At 38.0% G+C, this 21,236-nt stretch overlaps 1 protein-coding gene across 5 annotated transcripts in view; it reads right to left on the bottom strand.

Annotated features, from left to right (window-relative positions):
• Positions 1-21,236, bottom strand: part of SMAP1 (small ArfGAP 1) — a 204,040-nt gene that overhangs the window by 32,924 nt on the left and 149,880 nt on the right. For all 5 annotated transcript variants that reach the window (XM_030315789.1, XM_030315790.1, XM_032593197.1 and 2 more), the window contains one exon: positions 5-95. In XM_030315789.1, the coding sequence (XP_030171649.1) occupies positions 5-95 (91 nt within the window). The remainder of the gene's footprint in view (positions 1-4; positions 96-21,236) is intronic.

The raw sequence follows: 21,236 nt of genomic DNA, 5'->3' as shown, positions 1-21,236 counted from the left end.
TTACCAAGTCCTAAAAGATCAACAGTGGGCTCTGCAGTTTTTTTAGGGCTGGTACTTTTTTTAGGCTCCAACTGCTGATCTTCTTTCTTCTGCAGCTTTAAAACAAATAATCAGATTTACGAATTTTTCTTAAATAAGTTGAACAAGCCTTTTAAGCCCCAATTAATCATGCATATTTTTGATATTGTGTAATGAAGTATATGAAGCACAGAGTAATGAAGCCCAGAGCATTTCTTATTGCATAAAAAAAGTAAGCATGATCACTGAGCCTGAAATGACAAACCTTACATATTAGGATCCCAAATAGTAAACATACACTTTCAATCTTAATGTAATTATTCTTAATCGTTCAAATCCTTTGTATGAAATTACACTTTAAAAACAATTTTTTTAATGTTCATTTTTGAGAGAGAGAGACACACACAAAGCGCGAGCGGGGCAGAGAAAGAGAGAGGGAGAGCAAGAGAGAGAGAGAGAGAGAGAGAGAGAGAGCGAGAGAGCGAGAGAGCGAGAGAGAGAGAGAGAGAGAGGCATGGAGACACAGAATTCAAAGCAGGCTCCAGGCTCAGAGCTGTCAGCACAGAGTCCCACATGGGGTTTGAACTCACGGACTGCGAGATCATGACCTGAGCCAAAGTCGGATGCTTAACTGAGCCACCCAAGTGCCCCAAAATTACACCTTTTTGAAAAAGAATTGCGTTTCCTATCATTTGCTAGCTACTGTTAATGCACTCTATTAGCAATGCTGGACAGGCCTCAGAATCTTCATGAGCACACTGTTATTCCCCTCCTTCACAGTGCCAACACGTGAGGCACCTCTGTACCAAGAAAAGCCTGATGAAATACTACCTGATATATTTTCTCCTGACTCTACACTATCAGCTACATTTTAAATGTAATGTTCTTCCAGTTCTCAGAAGCCGAAGTCAGTTACACATTCTAAACTTTATCTTTCTCATTTACACAGAAATGTTGTGTAGGACAGACATATATCTACTACATTCTCAACTCAAAAGCCTCTTTTTCCACTTTTTTTTAAATGTAGATATAATTGGCATATAACATTATATTAGTTTCAGGTGCACAACATAAAATGATTCCATATTTGTATACATTATGAAATGATCACCATAGTAAATGTAGTTAACATCCAACACCATATACAGTTACAGAATTTTCTTTCTTAAGATGAAAACTTTTAAGACCTACTCTCTTGGCGACTTTCAAATAAATAATACGGTATTATTAACTATAGTTACCATTCTGTACATTACACCCATAGGAATTATTTATTTTATAAGTGGAAGTTTGTACCTTTTAACCCTCTTCACCCATTCTGTCCACCTTCCACCCCCACCCCTGCCTCTGGCAACTACCCATCTGTTACATGATCTGTTCCAAGATCTGATCCAGGATCTTGTTTGTTTGTTTTTTTTTTTAGATTCTACATATAAGTGAGATTACATGACAGGTGTTTTTCTCTGACTTATATATTACACATAGCATAATGCCCTCAAGGTTCCAAATTATCACAAATGGCAAGATTTCATTCTATTTTTTGGCTGAATAATATTCCATTAAATATATAGCCTACCTCTCTTAAACCAAGAAAGTAAAACATTTATTCATTCACTCACATTTATTTCTCAAACTATCCCCATAAGATCATTTCTTCTGCAGCTACCTAAAGAATTCATAACTTGTTCCATGAGTGCATTTTTGTTAGCTAGACAGATATATAATTTCTAAGAACATATATCTACACTTAACTTGTTTTTAATCACTACTGTCTCTTCAGAATTATTTATTATATTATATACTTAAGTAACCTACCATCCCAAGTATCAATGCTTTAACAAGCTTCTCAAACACAGAATTATCAGCCTGTAATAATACATAATTCTCAGAGGTTTAACATAATCCATTTCACATTCTTTTTTATTTTTCCCTTCCAATATTGGTAAGACTTACCTTGTATATAGCAAAGTAATTTGAAAGAAAGCATAGTTTATAGTAACCAAGGAGGCACCTCTTTCCAACTAAATACTTAAACTGCTAGAACTTCCTTCCTTCCCTTTTTTTCTTCCTGGACAACTTGCATTGAATGTATAAGCACTCAACACTTCAAGAAAATCTGAGGATTAAGTGGCCAGAAAGCACTCAAACTTCAAATACTCCCGAGTAGGTTCTAGCAGCTTCCTCATGTAGGTCTTCATTGATCTTCACTCATACCCCTCTGCCTGGAATACTCTAGATGTTGAGATATACATGTCTTATGCTTAGCAGGTACATAAAAATCTAATTCCTGATTTAACTTAAAATCAGAAAGCCTTAAAGTTGAAAATAAACTTAAATAATCTAGCCAAACTCATTCACTTTGCAGATTCATTGAGGTTCAGATATTACATGCCAAATAGGGAAAGAGTAGTAACTAAAGCTTATTTTTTGTCCCTCAATTTACAATTGTTTCTTTGATATATTTCCCTGAAACTTCTTCCCTGCAAAGAAGCATGGAATAAACCTGTGAGGGATTCCTTCCTATTTACTTTCTACATTCTAATAATGTGGCATTTTTTTTCAGGCCAAAATGACTTCTTTTTTGGTTTATGAGTTATTTTCCCACCAAATTAGAACTACCTTTTAAAATATTGCTGAGTATGGGGTGCCTGGGTAGTTCAGTAGGTTAAGCATCTGACTTCAGCTCAGGTCATGATCTCACAGTTTTGTGAGTTCAAGCCCCACATTTGGCTCTTGGCTGCAGGGCAGAGCCCACTTCAGATCCTCTGTCTCCCTCTCTCTCTGCCCCTCCCCTGCTTCTTACTCTCTCTCAAAAATAAACAAATGTTTTTTAAAAATTTTAAAAAATAACAAAAATTGCTGAGTATGCAATTACTCATTGTTTAGAAAGCAGGGAAAAGCCAAATCAAACAAAAAAGAGATCCTCTGGTAATCCTGACTCCCATCCTCAGAACTACTGAAAAAAGTTTGGAAAATATCTTTTCCTTCCAGATGTCACACATCTATATGTGTCCCAAGAATTTTCGTCTTTTGATTGCAATTGCATCATAATTTAAATGGGTGTTTATCGACCCATCTCCACAGAAAACTATATAATACTGAATATGTGTAGAGTTGTGCAGGGTAAAGAGAAACATAAAGGTAAGAATAAGGGGCATATCCTAAATACAGATTATTAAACTGCAGACATGGCCCACTATTGGGTTTTGACACCAAATTTATGGATAACAACTAGAAGGGTTTTTTGGCATTTAAAAAGGTGAAACAGGAAACAAGAGCGCACTGTACACAGTAAAGTATTCATGAATTATTTTGTACATTTGTGCACACATGTGAACACACGCAGCCCAGACCATAATGTAACACGTATTTCTTACCAGAATCACGAGCTGAGAAACACTGCTCTAAATATCATCTGCTCCTTTGCTCCTACAGCGGGTCAACCTATATGAGTAAGGAATGTCTACGCCCTAAACCTTATCAACTACTCCAAATAGAAGTGGTTACTCCAGATGGATTTCAACAACTCTTACAGTTGGCATCTCATAGGTTGTCCCACAAGTTAAAAAGGCAAAAGGGTCGATCACTTTAAAAACTATCTTGTATAGGGCACCTGGGTGGCTCAGTCAGTTAACCGTCCAACTTTGACTCAGGTCATAATCTCATGGTTTGTGAGTCTGAGCCTTGCATTGGGCTCTGTGCTGACAGCTCAGAGCCTGGAGCCTGCTTTGGATTCTGTATCTCCCTCTCTCTCTGCCCCTCCCCTGCCCACGCTCTGTCTCTGTCTCTCAAAAAATAAATAAATGTTAAAAAAAAAATTAGGGGTGCCTGGGTAGCTCAGTTGGTTGAGTATCCAACTTCTGCTCAGGTCATGATCTCGCGGTCCATGAGTTCGAGCCCCGTGTTGGGCTCTGTGCTGACAGCTTGGAGCCTGGAGCCTGCTTTCGATTCTGTGTCTCCCTCTCTCTCTGCCCCTACCCAAATCATGATCTGTCTCTCTCTCTGTCAAAAATAAACATTAAGGGGAGCCTGGGTGGCACAGTCGGTTAAGCGTCCGACTTCAGCCAGGTCACGATCTCGCGGTCCGGGAGTTCGAGCCCCGCGTCGGGCTCTGGGCTGATGGCTCAGAGCCTGGAGCCTGTTTCCGACTCTGTGTCTCCCTCTCTCTCTGCCCCTCCCCCGTTCATGCTCTGTCTCTCTCTGTCTCAAAAATAAATAAACGTTGAAAAAAAAAAATTAAAAAAAAAATAAACATTAAAAAAAAATTTTTTTTAATTAAAAAAAACTATCTGGTATTTCTTCATCTTAAAATTATGCTGAAGCAGTATCATGAAACACTGATATGTGGCAGAGATAATTTGAGATCACTCTTTTATATCTTCATAGTAATCCAAGTACTGCCTTATATAGATTAGTGAGACCTACAAAGATTGAATGCAGATGATACTCTGTTCACAAATGTAAACTTAAGAAATTAACCTCATTTCTAAACTTAAAAAAAGGTGGGGGGTGCCTGGGTGGTTCAGTTGGTTAAGCATCCAACTCTTTGTTTTGGCTCAGGTCATGATCTCATGGTTCATGGGTTCAAGCCCCACATCAGGCTCCACACGGATGGCGAGGAGCCTGCTTGGGATTCTCTCTCTCCCTCTCTCTGCCCTTCCCTGCTGTGCTCTCTCTTTCTCTCTCACTCTCAAATAAATAAACAACAGCAACAAAAAAGAAATTAACCTAATTTTTAAAATTTTGAAACCTATTAAGAGAAAATTCAAGGGTACACCAAAGTATCAATATCCATAGATAAGAAATCTTGTGGGGCACCTGCGTGGCTCAGTCGGTTAAGCAGCCGACTTCGGCTCAGGTCATGATCTCGTGGTCCGTGAGTTCGAGCCCCGCGTCGGGCTCTGTGCTGACAGCTCAGAGCCTGGAGCCTGTTTCAGATTCTGTGTCTCCATCTCTCTGACCCTCCCCCATTCATGCTCTGTCTCTCCCTGTCTCAAAAATAAATAAATGTTAAAAAAAAAAATTAAAAAAAAAAAAGAAATCTTGAAATTATAGCCAGGATAATATTTAATTTTTTTTTAATGTTTGTTTATTTTTGAGAGAGAGACAGAGCACGGACAGGGGAGAAGCAGAGAGGTAGGGAGCCACAGAACCAGAAGTAGGCTCCAGGCTCTAAGCTGTCAGCACAGAGCTTGACGTGGGGCTTGAATTCACAAACTGCGAGATCACGAGCTGAGCCGAAGTCAGATGCTTAACCAACTGAGCCACCCAGGCACCCATAGCCAGGATAATATTTAATCTTTCAGAGCTACATATCCATAAAAGATATTAATTTTATATTCAATGTCTCTGAGTGACTTTCTGAAAATAACTGAAAATTAATTCTCATTTATACTTATAATTATGTTTATAGATCTTTGTGTAAAATGATAGAAATAAAGTATTCATTTTCCTTGGATGAATTATAATATCTAAGAAATACAGACTTGAAGGACAAAAACATTTTTGCTTATATAGTGCTATTAAAAGGGTTTCAAAAAAAACCTCTAAAAAATCCTCTAAATTATACAGTCCTCTAAAAGACTCAATCTTTTAAAAAACACAAACTAAAAATACCTAGGTCTTGCATTTTATTCCATGATAATGTATATTTAAACCCAATAACATCACCAATAAATTGAGAGGCAAAGCCTATTTCAAGGAGGCTCTACTTATAGCCATGATTTAATATCATGTCCACTGCTACGGCTCCTTGACACACATTCTAAAAGCTGACAAGACACTCAGTTTTTGACTTTAGAGGAAGATTACGGAAGGCCTCAGACACTGAACCAGGAAGAGAGTGTCAAAATAATAAATCTCCTTTCTTCACCATAAAACATAATCTAGCATTTCAAAAATGAAACATTTAAAATTATCAAGAACAAATCTCAAGAAGTAAGATAGGAAGTTAGGAATAGTTTTTTCCTTCTCCCTCATTACAACATCCACATTAACAAGGCAATGTGATGGCTTTTAGATAGCCAGGATTTATCAAGAAAGAAGCAAAAGCACCCTGTGTTTATCCTAAAAACACCAACTTCATTGCCACTCTGAAGTCTACTTAGTTTCTACAGCAAAACCTATTTTTCACTCTCTTTATATAAAAGAATTTATATGTATATACATATATATGTATATCTATCTATCTCACCAGACTAATGTTAGAGAAGAACTATAAGTGGATTCCCAAAATGTATTCCAGTTAAACATTTTGGTTAACAAACAGGTGTATAAATGATTATGCCTTCCTGACAATCTGTTCTAAAATGAAAAAAATCTTTAAGAATGTATCTGATTTCTACCAGCTTTACATTATAACACTATTTATACTAAACTTACATTTAACACTAAGTACTATTTATCAAGTATTTTCAGGTAACAAAGATAATAAATAAATCTTAAGCAAAAATATTAATACACAAATTATTAATTTGTCCTTTTGTTCTACAGCATACCAATTCTGTTGTACTTTGCAAAGAATAACAAGATGATATTATTAAAATATTTGAAATGTAGCTATCACATAAAGCATGTAATTTCCTGAAGCCAAATTTTAGAAGATTTAAGAATAAAAATGCTATTGGGGCACCTGGGTAGCTCAGTTGGTTAAAGCACCCAACTTTTGATTTTGGCTCAGGTCATTATTTCTAGGCTCATGAGATCGAGTCCTGCCTCAGACTCTGCACTGATAGCACAAAGCCTGCTTGGGATTCTCTTTTTTTCTTTTTCAAAATAAATAAGCATTAAAAAAAAAAGAATAATAATGCTATTATCTTGTTAGGATTTGGGGACAAGGATATAATAAAGGGTGATAATAGTAAATCAAGACCTTGCCAACCCCCTTTTCCTTCATGTAACTGTCACTGCTTTGATTATTTCACATTTACCTTAGACATATCAATCAGTATGTACAGAATCAATCCACTGTAAATTCTCCTGCTACTAAAAACATCACATATGGAATTTGCCTTTTAATAAGTGAGAAATGCAGTCAACTGTCAATGAATAAAATTAGGCAACTTAAAATTTATTAAACAAAATTTTCTAACAAGCAAGAATACTGATCTACTTATATAAAGAAATTTTATAAGTTCCTTAGACTCATATTAAGCAGATGTCTCATTCAAATGATCAAAACCTTTATTAGCAGAAGCTTCAGCAGCCTATTTTTTTATAACTTATAACACTACTCCACAGGTTATAAATGCATTAAAAAAAGACTTAATTTCCAACTCCTACACTTACCACCTTTTTAAATAACAGAAATAACAGCTGAGCTCCTAGAAAGTGATTTACTATGCTTTAGTGACCAATAATTTATCTATTAATGTAGATAATAGCATTAATACATATTATAAGAATACGGAAGCTATACAATTTTCTAGGTTCTATAAGTAATTAAAAACTTTTCTTTAAAACTAACTACAACTCAAATTATGCCTTAACTAGTTTATCTATAATCAGTTTCCCTTTACATTTATAAAATCATACAAGCAGAAGGGACATAAAATATAGTATGTTCAACTCTCTCATTTTAAAGTTAAGGATATTAAAGTGATATGATTTGTCCAAAGACTCCATAGTCACCAGAGTGGGAGGGGCTAAAATCGTGATAGGGCTCCTTCCCCCATACCATGATGCCTTTTCCTTAATAATTTCTATGTATCACAAATTAGATTCAAAATTACCCAATGCTTATTGTACATGGATACTATTTTTCCAATGACACAAAGAGAAGCTACAAAGAAAGGAACTACAATCTAATAGAAGGGACAAGGCAAGTACACAAATAACTTCAACACAAGGTAGAGTATAAAGAGCATATGAAAGGTGTAAGATGCGTCTTATGCTCATGATGGTGGTCATGGGATGATTAGCACTTTAAAAAGGAAGTAGTATTTACTCTGAAGTCTGTAGGAAAGATGGGAAGGAGTCCAATAGGTAGGAATTAGTTTTAAAGGCACCATGTGAAGAAAACTGAGTATGGGAGAGCAAGAAAGACAGTGGACATACCAGACTAACTTATAGGTCTAAGTGTACAGAAACAATAAAAGATAAATTTGAAAAAATAAACTAGAGCTACAGTGTGGAAGAACCCGAACAACCGAACAACCAACTAGTTCTAGTAATTAGATAGGCCACCAATTTTCAAAGATGGTAGCCAAAGCAATTACTCCTAGGGAAATGTGTTATGCATATGAACTGTACTGAGAAAGAAAATTTGATCACTACCATTGTAAGCATAGGGGTGTGTTGGCTATGCCACGATCAGAGCATTGTTTTAGGAGTGTTCGGTAGAAGCTAGATAATGAGAAGAAACCCCCCGAGAAACGCCTTTATGGTCAAGAAAACCAGGTCATGTTCCCCACAGAATAGGATATAACAGCCTAGAAAAACTGTCCCTAAGAAAGTACATGCACAGTTCAGGAAAAACGTGTCCCCAGCTTGACCTTTAGCTAGTGATTAATCCATTTACATACATGTGTTTTGTGGTTAAGACTCCCCCCTTATGGGCTTTTTAGATACATTATGAGAATGGGCATGTGTAGTAAGAAAGTGGTTATATAATCTTAGCTGTCAATTAAGGAGCACTCAGCACCACCCCACTATAAGTCACAAGTCCTCCCAGTCCAGAAAAACTTAATACATATCCAACCCCAAAACAACCAAGGGGCCGGTTCCACCTCACAGAACCTGCATGCTTTCCCTTAGAGAGCATACTGTGCTTTAATGAAACTGCTCTCTACTTTCACTTAGGGCACCAATCTCTAAGTCTTTACTGCCTAAGTGTCAAGAGCCAAGACAATGCTTTTGGTGCTGACAGGAGGATTAACATTAATCTACTCCCTCATTACAACTTGAAATCTGAGATAGGGGGCGCCTGGGTGGCGCAGTCGGTTAAGCGTCCGACTTCAGCCAGGTCACGATCTCGCGGTCCGGGAGTTCGAGCCCCGCGTCGGGCTCTGGGCTGATGGCTCAGAGCCTGGAGCCTGTTTCGGATTCTGTGTCTCCCTCTCTCTCTGCCCCTCCCCCGTTCATGCTCTGTCTCTCTCTGTCCCAAAAATAAATAAACGTTGAAATCTGAGATAGATTTTCTAACAAGTTACTCAATAACATACAATTCTCAGAATAGTACTCTCATCTGGGTGCCTGTTGAAATCTTTATAGTAGAATTTCACTTTTACTAAATTTCTAGTAAAAATCTATGAATCACAAGTTACTTGAAAGCTATTGGGTTGTACATCATCATATATTCTACTATAAAGTTGGCAAAAAATGCAAAGATTGAATCATCTTTGTTGTTTACCCAGTAGTCATTCAATTGTCTAAAATCAATACATTAATAAAAATCACTCAGTCTTAATTCCTAGGAGATATTGTAATAATTACTACATATGTGTTTATATGTGCATGCTATCACAACCAAATTATATACAATCTGTTTAAAATTCTTTTGTGCAGGAAATAATCTTGTATATAATCTGTTTATTTCCAGTGTCTCATTTTGTTGTCCTTACTCAGAATCTTGTTAAAGTTTCCTTTTTTCTTATCATTCTTTATAATGTACTTATAAATTTTTTTCACATTAAACTTATCAATACTTAGTATATTCTGTTTCTGAATTTAATACTCTTTCTTAAGTTGTATTTTTGGGGTTCAATTTAGAACTGTAATGTACATTTTACTTCCCGAATCATATGGACATCTTCTGGTAAATGGCTATATAGTCTGGGGACATCACGATCCCAAACAATATCTGACTGAGCTGGAGAAATACCAAAGATTTATATAAATTTCAGAATAGGATAGGGACTTAAAAGACATTTGGTCAGTTCATTATGTGATGTCTAAAACACCACTGTAACATTTATCTTACATGGCCAGTCTCTGTAAGAAAGTTTTCCAGTATCAGGGAATCACTGGATACAGTAATACAGCATACTCCATATTCAGACAATGCTATATCAGAAAGTTTCCTCTTCAAGTGGCTTGTAACATCTACTTATTTATCTCTATTTTCCATGACACAGTCATGAAGAAAAACAAGTGAGAAATGACTTTAAGTGCAGCCTGGACCCTCTCGGCAGCCACAGCAGACCACGAATTCACACCAAGCCCTCATACATCTAAAATTCCCTGATAGTTTCCTCTGTGCTATTATATTTAGGGCAGTTGAGGTCTGGATGCACTTATTTCAGAATTATACTTTTGTCCAACTTGTTGGAATTTTTGCGTTTAAGATTATCTGAGGAATTGTTCTGTCAAGCAGTGTCTTAACTAATCTTTGTCGCTTGGTTATTTGAAAATTTGAACATCACATTGATGTGCTCAGTTAATAAAAATGCTGAAAAGAACAAAGTCCAGGACTGAGCCCTGAAGAATGCAGCTAACTCCCTTGACACTGACATCAATTCTATTAACTCGATTTCTCTGGTAAAGCTGTCCATCCAGCTCACAATCTATGTGCAATCTGCTTGTCAGGCCTACCTGTCTATATCATTCCCAGAAAGATATCTAAGAATCTCAAACAATAAGCTATTCTTAGGGAACCCATGTAAGCACCCGGTAAGTGATGTTAACACTCTGAAAAAAGAAGGAAGGCATTAAAAAACAATCCCATTTGAGGGTGCCTGGGTGGCTCAGTCAGTTGAGTGTCCTCTTGATTTTGGCTCAGGTTATGGTCTCATAGTTCATGGGTCCAAACCCCACACTGGGCTCTGGGCTGACAGGGCAGAGTCAGCTTGGGATTCTCTCTCTCCTCTCTCTGCCCCGCCCTCTTCCCTCCCTCTCTTTCTCAAAATAAATAAAATCCCATTGAATTTTGAATAGAATTCATGTCAAGCTCAATGATATAAGTAAGCATTCATAATCCACACACATTTTCCTTCTAAGAACCTGGACATTTGCCTATCTCTAATCTTCTAGTTCCTATCTTAGTTTGTACAGTTTCTCCAAAAATGAGCTATAGTGCTTTATACATTAGGTCTGCAAGATTTCCCATTATTTAAACACAAAGATTGAATGCCTACATTGGCAAAATGATAGTTATTTTGAAGGATTTTTGTGAGGATTAAGTAAAATAATATAGACAGAGTCCCTGTCATAGTGGGGGACACATAATATGTGCTTTATAAATGGCAGCTGATGGTGATTATGGTGGTAGCTTTTACAGTTATGTGCCAGGATCTGTAAAGCACTGGAGATACAAAGATGAGTAAGACTTGGTTCCTAATCTTCAGAGGCTTATATTCTAGACAAGCAAAAAGACTCAAACATAACTGGTTCAACAATGTGGTTCAATGTGGATTAGCACAATGATGGTGTTAAAAAGAAATAAAGGAAGTCTTCTAGAATCTCACAGGAATGTCATGCTTAGGCTCAGCTCAGCATGTGTCTGAATAATGCATTATGAGATGGGTGATTATATGTTTCAGTTTGCTCAGGACAACTGCAGTTAATGCCAGTTATTCCAATTTAACTGTTAACAGTGCCTGGTTTCACTCTTAGAGGTATCTAGTTTGAAATACTCATCACAATTCTACTTAGAGCCTTTGTCTGGAGACAGGAATTAGCTACAGTACTGCTGGACTCAGGTGTAAAGGGGTTCCTCTCCTTCTAGCAGTGGTAAATTCCTTGAGGACAGAATGAACTATCAAAGTTCTGTAAGACTGTGGACTGCATGCAAATGTCCAGTCAGCCTCTCAGTAATGAATTAGCAGGGCTGGAAAAACAGTCGGTTAACCCAACAGAAGGAGCAGGCTGTATCTGTATCTATGTCTTTAACATTCATCTTACTATTGTTATTTTTGCCTTACAAAATCTGGAGGCTTACAGAGAAGGAAAAAGGGTAGGTTTTTAAAACTACTACTTATTAGCAAACTATAACTGAAAGAAAAAATTGGGGTACAGTTGGAAAGAGGCCACCCCCTTGCCCATCACACAACACACATTCGTGAGGAACCTGGTGCTAAACCATTCACAGACAACCTGCTTCTAGGCCAGGGTTTTATATGTAGCTGAGCAGCTCCCTTGTACCAACCCACTGAAAGTCAGCCCTCAAAATAAGAATTTGTAAAATAAATAAATAAATAAATAAATAATAAATATAATAAAATAATCATAACAACAACAACGAATACAGAAAAAGGAAAGAAGAACACTGGCCAAACATCTAAGTTTAAACCTAGCTTGGACACTTCCCAGCTGTGTGACTTTGAACAAGTCACATTATCTCTGAACAGGGTCGGCTTCATGGGTGTAACATGTGCAGTCCCACAGAGCCCCACAAAGGGTTTAATAGCTATTGCACCTTGAACTTCTTCATTTTATCTTTAACTTGATTTTGTAAATCCAATGAGACAATGAAACATAAGCATAAGCACAGCAGATATGTGCAATATGTGCCCTTGCTGCCCATTTTCATATAGTGGTCATGATGTTCCATGAGCACAGATTTCCTAACATAAGCATATTAGGTCTACAACCGGGTCAGCAGGGTATCGCCAGCCCTAAGAAGCCATGCTTTCTGTTTCAACAAGAACTTAGAAAGCAGAAGGCGGCAACATACTCTAAAAAATAAGAAAGACCGGGGCGGGGGTGGGGGGAGGTGCCTGGGTGGCTCAGTTGGTTAAATATCTGACCCTTGGTTTCAGCTCAGGTCATGTATCCCATGGTTTGTGCGTTTGAACCCCACATCAGGCTGCACACTGGCAGCACAGAGCCTGCTTGGGATTCTTTCTCTCTCCCTCTATCTGCCTGTGCCCCCCCACCCGCACTTTCTCTCTATCAAAACAAATAAACTTAAAAAAAAAAAAAAAAAAGAAAGAAATAATAAAGACCAAAATCTCCTAGTCTTTCTTACTTATGTCACTTCCCTGTACCAACCAACCATTTATAGTGAAAATGATGACAAAGAAGTAAAGAGAAGGGCAGAACAGTGGATAGTATTCTTCCTTCACTCTTTCCTCATTTATCAGTTAATTAAAAATAGAGAATGTTCAGAGCACTTGGGTGGCTCAGTCGGTTGAGCGTCAGACTTCAGCTCAGGTCATGATCTTGCAGTTCGTGAGTTCCAGGCCCATGTCAGGCTCTGTGCTGATAGCTCAGTGTGTGGAGCCTGCTTCGGATTCTGTGTCTCCCTCTCTCTCTGCCCCTCCCCACTCGCACTCTGTCTCTCTCTTTCAAAGATAAACATTAAAAAAATAAAATAAAAATAAATAAAAATTAAAAAATAAAAATAGAGAATGTTCATGGAATATGTGCATTATTGAGAAGTAAAATAAAAACAGTATAGTTTTGTTCAGTATTCTCATTATTCTGGTAAGAACAAAATACACATGTGTGCACAAGCTAAGAAATACAAAGTGTGGAAATTTGATGATTCCACATATGAAGTAAATGCTCTTATGAATGCAGTAAAAATGTGCATTACAATATAAAGATGAATGATAAAATTTATGTTAATGATGCAAATTTTTAATTTTTATTTACTCAGAGAAACACTATTTTATTAATTACTTTTTAAGGTAAATTACATCCCCGATGTGGGCTCGAACTCATGTTGAACTCATGTTATTTAACATGAGTTGTTATTTAACAAATAAAAGACATGCTGACAAGTTGAGAGAATGTGGAAGAAAAAAAGCCTTGTATTTTATTTAGTACATTTAATGGTACTTTTTTCTTTTTTTTTTTTAACAAGGCCCTGCAAGTTATACAGCTGGCCCTGTATCTGAGCCTCAGTTTTTGATTTGTAAAATAATAACAACCATTAAATTCACCTTATGACTGCTAAAATAATAATTAAGGTAAATAAAACAACAGTTTCAGGAAATTTCTGATCTGACAAATAAGCAGCATGAGTGTCACTATTTGACCCTAACAAATAAAAAGCTGAAACTGAAAAATTAACAACTTTTTAGATTACATCAGAGAAGTGATATTGCAAGGCAAACAGCAGCTCCCAAAACTGGAGAGACAGACAAGAGAATGCAGAGAATTTCAATTTACTGGAGCAGAAACCCAGCACTATTCAGGGTAGAAAAACCTGAATCCTATGTAATTGACCAAGTGCTAAAGACTCACAATCTGAGAGTCAAAAACTGCAGAGGGATCCAGTTATATGGGGGCCCTCACATTTTTGTGAGTTTTAGGTTCAAAAGCACTACCAAGGGGCACCTGGGTGGCTCAGTAGGTTAAGTGTCCGACTTCAGGTCAGGTTACAATCTCACAGTTCATGAATTTGAGCCCCGCATGGGGCTCTGTGCTGACAGCTCAGAGCGTGGAACCTGCTTCACATTCTGTGTTTCCCTCTCGCTCTCTGCCCCTCCCGTTTACACTCTGTCTTTCTCTCAAAAATAAATAAACATTAAAAAAATTAAACAACAATAACAACAACAAAAGCACTACCAAGATTCTCTTAGTGAAGACTGGAGAAAAACTCCCTTTGGTTTTGTCACAGGGTGGGGAAATGGAGACCTCAACCAATTGTAGTTTTATTAGAACATAGCTTGGCCGGGAGATAGGGAAATACTCAAATTCAGCCCCTACCAGCCATCCTGTTCCATCTGAAGTAGAGGGAAATGGGCATTTGGAAAGTTCATTGCCTAGGGACACAGGCTCACTAAAAGACAAGACCTAATCACAGGACTACTGAATGCTTCCCTTCTTTGCACACTTCACCACCACATTACTAAAGCCCTTTTTGCCAAAGTTCCTTTCACCCCATGTGTACATTATACTCATCTTTCAACAAAAAAATTACAAAGCATACAAAAAGGCACAGAAGAGTTTGAAAAGACAGACCAAGCATCAGAACCAGACTCAGATACAGCAGAGATGTTGAAATTATCAGACTGAATTTAAAACAACTATGATTAATATGCTAAGGCCTCTAACAGAAAAAGTAGACAACACGCAAGAACAGATGGGTAATGTAAGCAGAGAACAGGAAATTCCAACAAAGAATCAATGCTATAGATCAAAACCACTGTAATATAAATGAAGAATGCCTCTGATGGACTCATTAGTAGACTGGACATGGCTTACGAAAGAATCTCTGAGCTCAAGGATATGTCAATAGACATTTCCAAAGTGGAAAAACAAAGAGAAAAAGACTGAAAAAGAAAAAGGAAACAATATCCCAGTGGGACAAATATAAAAGGTGTAAGATATGTTTGGAATATCAGAAGGGGAAGAAAGAGAAAAAGGAACAGAAAAAATGTCTGAAGCCATAATCACTGAGAATTTACTCAAATTAATGTTGAACACCAAACCACAGATCCTGGAAGGTCAGAGAACTAAGTAGGATAAATGCTAACAAACAACAAAAAACCCTCCACCTATCATACAATTTCCAAACTACAGAAAATCAAAGAGAAACAAAAAATTCTGAAAGAAGCCAGCTGGGGGCGGGGGGGGGGGGCAGAAATTTACCTACTGAAGAACAAAATAAGAATTACACCCAATTTCTTTGTAGAAAACATGCAAACAACAAAAGATCAGAATAATGTTGAAAGAAAAAAACTCACAAACCTAGAATTCTGCAGCCTACAAAACTACCCTTCCAAAGAAAAGGAGACATAAAGACTCTAAGACAAACAAGAATGGAGGGAATTTGTTACCAATACACCTGCCTTTCCAGTAATGACAAAAGAAGTTCTGTAGAGTGAAAGGAAATGATATAGGTCAGAAACTCAAAACTACATAAAGAAAGAAAAAACATAAAAGGATGAAAGGTGAAGGTAAAATAAGATAAAAACTACAAAAGTGCTTTGCAAACTGTAAAAACAAAAAAATATAAACATTTGAAGTTTTAATGTTACTATTACAATTTAATTCTTCTGTCTCTCCTTCCTTCCTATTATCTCAGAAGCTGAAGGCTCTACATACCATCTTATCAGGTTCTATGATCAGAACACAGCATTGCCATTGCTTCCCAGCCTTTTGACTAAGATCAAGTGTAGAACACAGCATTGCCAAACATATTTGAGTGCTACTATGCATTGTCAGCCTGCTTGACTGTTTCAAGGTTTTCTTCATAGCCAGCTGTGAACTCTAGAAATCACAGCAACTTATTACTAGATCACAAGAAACCTTGTAGAGAATTTCTTTCTTTCACTGTTTGCATTAATATGGTGCAATAAGTCTACAGTGAAAACATACTCAATTCTCAAACACAGAGGATGCTTATTTAAAGTTCTTGGTTTTCATAAAGTAAAATATGTAATAAATGAAATCATTCTTAGTAAAAGACAGAACACTTTATTTTTTTATATGAACTTTTAATTTTTTTATTTTTTTAAATATGAAATTTATTGTCAAATTGGTTTCCATACAACACCCAGTGCTCATCCCAAAAGGTGCCCTCCTCAATACCCATCACCCACCCTTCCCTCCCTCCCACCCCCCATCAATCCTCAGTTTGCAGAACAAATACTTTATAGCTACTTTATTTCACAATGCCATTTTATATAGTTATGAGCAAGGTAACATTATTTGATACTTAATACGTCTAAACTCGTGTTTTAATTATTCTAGTAATTTGGTAGGAATTCCATCCAAAGATGTAATTTGGTGTTACTACAACCAACACAACCACAACAACAACTTGCATTCAGGAGTTCACATGTAGTTAATCCATGTTTTTCTTTTTGACTGTTATTAGCTAATAATAATCAATCTAAGAGTCATGTTAACATATACAGGTTTGGAGACTGTGCGCTTTCAGAAAAAGCACAGTGAATTAACATGCTGTACTGCTACTATAGTTACGACTACTAACTAGCACCCCCGCTACAAACACTACTACTATTAATTACCTATCTCCTTCCTCTCCCCTGCATTAGTTTCCAACCCAACCTGGTCTCTCTCTTTTGAATTTTTTTTTTTTAATGTTTGTTTATTTTTGAGACAGAGAGAGACAGAGCATGAACGGGGGAGGGGCATAGAGAGAGAGAGACACAGAATCCGAAGCAGGCTCCAGGCTCTGAGCCATCAGCCCAGAGCCCGACGCGGGGCTCGAACTCGCGGACGGCGAGATCGTGACCTGAGCTGAAGTCGGACGCTTAACCAACTGAGCCACCCAGGCGCCCCTGGTCTCTCTCTTTTGAACAGAAATTCTCTCTCTGGCACTTAGTTGTAGCTATTTCAGAATAATACAGTGCTATCTTCCAATACTTTACTTCTAGCTTTATGGCTTCTTTTTAAACTAAAGAAAAGGTATGTAACTCCAAGCTTATATCTTCTGGTTCTGCCAGAGAAATATGGGCCCTCAGCTTAGTGATACCAGAGAGGGAGGAGCACAATGAAAAATTTTCAAGACAACTGAATGTATTACACAAGTTATCAGATATTTTACCAACAACTAAAGAACAGACTACTTATATGAAAAATTATTAATTTCTAAAGTCAAAGACAAAAATGAAAGCTGTAAAGTATTTCCTGCAGGATTTGGGTAATCACAAATAGCCAACTGACTGCACCCATCACTGGATATGCATACTTACTGCTTGTTCCAGGTGCATTATTATTGATTAAAGACAACTATTAAAAAGAAGTTATTGTTAGGCAGAATGAGCAATGGAAAGAAGGCAAAGTCCAAGTCCAAGGGAAATGACAGAGACATGAGCTGGAGGCAGGGATGGTAAAAGCCCCAGGGCACAACATCTTGACATTGTGGCTTCCAAGACCTGGGGCTAACAGATCAAGAGCCACAGGTGCCTAGTTTGTGCTCTCCTCTTCCACTCTGCCCAAGGTAATCCCTACAGTCATTATAATACATTTGCAATGCAGGTACAGTCCCCCAAAAGAAAAAGGCTACCCCCACCCCCCACCTTCTCCCCAAAAGAAAAAGGCTACCAGGAGGTTTTGGTAGGAAGCTTATAGGGTCAAAACTCCCCATCCCAACCTGTGGGAGGAGTTCCCCAAAAGACTGGAAGCAGCCTCCATTAGAGACCACCCTACTGTATGTCACAGCTCCTCACCGTGCAGAAAGACCCAATAATATCCAATCCCAAAACAACCAGGGGCTTGTCCTTCCTCTTGGAACCTACCCACTCCCCCACCTCAAGAGTGTACTTTTGCTTTTATAAACTGCTTTGTATTTGCTACTTTCCTTCTGGCTGTCTTATTAGAGCACAGATACCCATGTAAATCTTCTCATGGGGAATCCGAAGACTGAAGCATCCATTCACACAATGCAGACACTCCCACTGCTAACATTATCACTGGCAAAGATTCAGGACAGGAGCTATGGGATTTGAATCCTGCCATCACTTACACACTGTATAATCACACTGTGTCCCCATTTCTTCATCTGAAGAATAAGGTGGTTGGATTAGATTGCTTATGTCCTTACCAGCTCTAAAACATTAAGAGACTATAAATAATGTCTGAAGTGAGCCCTAAATAACTCCTCTCTATATAACTGCCTGTATGAGTATGGGTGCTATTGGGCCTCACCAAGGGCAAGTGTATACATTTTCATACAGCCTATCAGCTACTGCACCAGAATCTTTAGTGCAGAGAAATATCTTTCTAAATGGCAAGGCCCATACAGATATTCTAAGATATATCATGAAAGTATTAATCAGTTTAGCTATCAGCACTGTATTAACTAATGCTCTTAGAATTACAAAGATTTATTAATAATTCATCCACCAGGAACTTTTGCTATAAAAGCAATAGATGTTGACTTTAAAAATACCTTCTAGGGGTGCCTGGGTGGCTCAGTCGGTTGGGCATCCGACTTCAGCTCAGGTCATGATCTCGCGGTCCGTGAGTTCGAGCCCCGCGTCAGGCTCTGTGCTGACAGCTCAGAGCCTGGAGCCTGTTTCAGATTCTGTGTCTCCCTCTCTCTCTCTCTGACCCTCCCCCGTTCATGCTGTCTCTCCCCGTCTCAAAAATAAATAAATGTTAAAAAAAAATTAAAAAAAAATAAAAATACCTTCTATATTTTGATTTTTAAAATTAAAAAATTTTTATTTAAAATTAAACATTTTTTTTAATGTTTATTTATTTTTGAGAGACAGTGTGTGTGAGCAGGGGTGGGGGAGGGGCAGAGACAGAGAGAGACACAGAATCTGGAGCATGCTCCAGGCTCTGAGTTGTCAGCACAGAGCCCAACGCCAGGCTTAAACTCACCAACTGTGAGATCATGACCTGAGCCGAAGCTGGACACTTAACCGACTGAGCCACCCGGATGCTCCTAATTTTTTTTTTATTTTAGAGAGAGAGCATGCAAGCAGGGGAGAGAGGCAGAAGGAGAGAGAGAGAATCTTAAGCAGGTTCTTCACTCAATGTGGAGCCCAACATGGGGCTCAATCCCACAACCCTGGGGTTGTGACTTGAGCCAAAATCAAGAGTCAGATGCTCAACTGACTGAGCCACCAGGTGCCCCTGTTCTTTCCTTATTTTTAAAAACTTCCTTAAAATAGGTTATTAAAAGTACCAGCTGGAGGGGAAAAAAATACCCTGAATACTAAGCTGTTTATACATCCTACTACAGGCTCAGTGGTTGTATTACTTGTTTTAAACCTCTTAAGGATGATTCATCACCTCTGGCCTGTATTCATTCAATACTCACTCCATAGAGTAAAGTGACCTGATAGAGCTGTATGCATTACAAGCAAAGTAAACAGCCAAGAATTTGGTCTTATGTAGCAATTACCCTTCAGTTTTTACTCCCCTAAATTTTGTCAGTCTTCACGTTCAACTTTCCTAACAGCACAATCATAAAGAGGATCATTTTTGCCAATCATCATTTTCTACATGGACTGCTTACTCCACTGACAGTCATTTATTCAATAATTAAGCCTCTACATGCTCAGCAATGTTGCAGGTTCTGACATTCTACACTTGGCATTTTGGGGAAGTCAGGGGTTGGGGGGGTGTACAGGGGAGAAATATACAATAAAACACATAATCTCAAATAAAATGGAAGTGTTAAGTGCCACTGGGTAACTTAAAATAGGGTGTTGTAATGAAGAACAACTGAGGGCTACTTTAAATCAGTTGTGCAGAGTGGGCCTCTCTCTGGTGCTATTAAAGTAAAGACAAGAACAAGGAAGGCATCCTTGAGAAGATGGGGGAAAAGCACTGTAGGCAGCACAAATAGTGCAAAGGTCTTCAGGTCACAATAAGTCTGATTTGTTCCGGAAACACATACAAAAAGAGATGGCTAGAGCAAAGTAAATAAGGGAGAGAGTATAAAGAGGTAAATCTAGACACACAGGCAGGGGCATCAGACTTCACTGTATGACTGTAGAACAAGGTCTATGGAGCTCAATGTCACTCTAAGTGCAACAGGAAGTCATTGGAAGATGTGAAGCAATGAAGTAACATGACTGATTTAACCTCTAAAAAAACAAATCAGAGAAAAAGAGAAAATATTTAGGACACTATTGCAGAGGAAAGATAATTGTGGCTTGATGTAGGATAGTAACAGGGAAGATGGGGAGAGGTATAGTTATTAGGATTTACTGCTGGAAGTGATGTGTCGGAGGTGATAAGGGAAAGAAGAAACCAAGTCAATGTAGATTTTTGCCTTAAAGCAACTCAGTGAGCTGACTAGTGATGTGGTTTCTTGAGATGGGGAGGGAGCAGATAGAGGATCAAGAATTCTATTTTGGGAGTCGTTGGGTGACTCAGGGGGTTGAGCATCAGACTCTTGATATTAGCTCTGGTCATGATCTTACAGCTAGGAGACTGAGCCCCACATTGGGCTCTGTGCTGACAGTGCAGAGTCTGCTTGGGATTCTCTCTCTGCCCCTGCCCTGCTTGCTCTCTGTCTCAAAATAAATAAATAAACACCAAAAATATTTTTTTAATAAACGAAATCTGTTTTGGACATCATCAGTCTAAGGCATTTATATGCAGGGATGATAGGAAGGCTGCTGAATGTACAAGTCTAGAGTTCTGAGGCTGGGTCAAGCTTAGATTTGGATTTGGAGGACATCAGTGTATTCTTGACCATTAACATCATGGGACTGATTGAGGGCATTTAGGCAAAGAAAGTACAAATGAAGGGAGCCCAGTACAAAACTTGGGACTTACATTTCGGGGTCTAGCAAAGGAGATGAAGCCAATAGAAGACACTTAGTAGGAACAGGCAGTGAAATGAGAATAAACCCAAGGGAATGGGGTTCATGAAATTAAGACAAGAAAATGCTTCAAGA

The sequence above is a fragment of the Lynx canadensis genome, chromosome B2 (genome assembly GCF_007474595.2).
Source record: "Lynx canadensis isolate LIC74 chromosome B2, mLynCan4.pri.v2, whole genome shotgun sequence".
NCBI lineage: Eukaryota > Metazoa > Chordata > Mammalia > Carnivora > Felidae > Lynx > Lynx canadensis.
The sequence above is the reverse complement of the archived record's forward strand: the minus strand, read 5'-3'. Positions and strand labels throughout refer to the sequence as shown.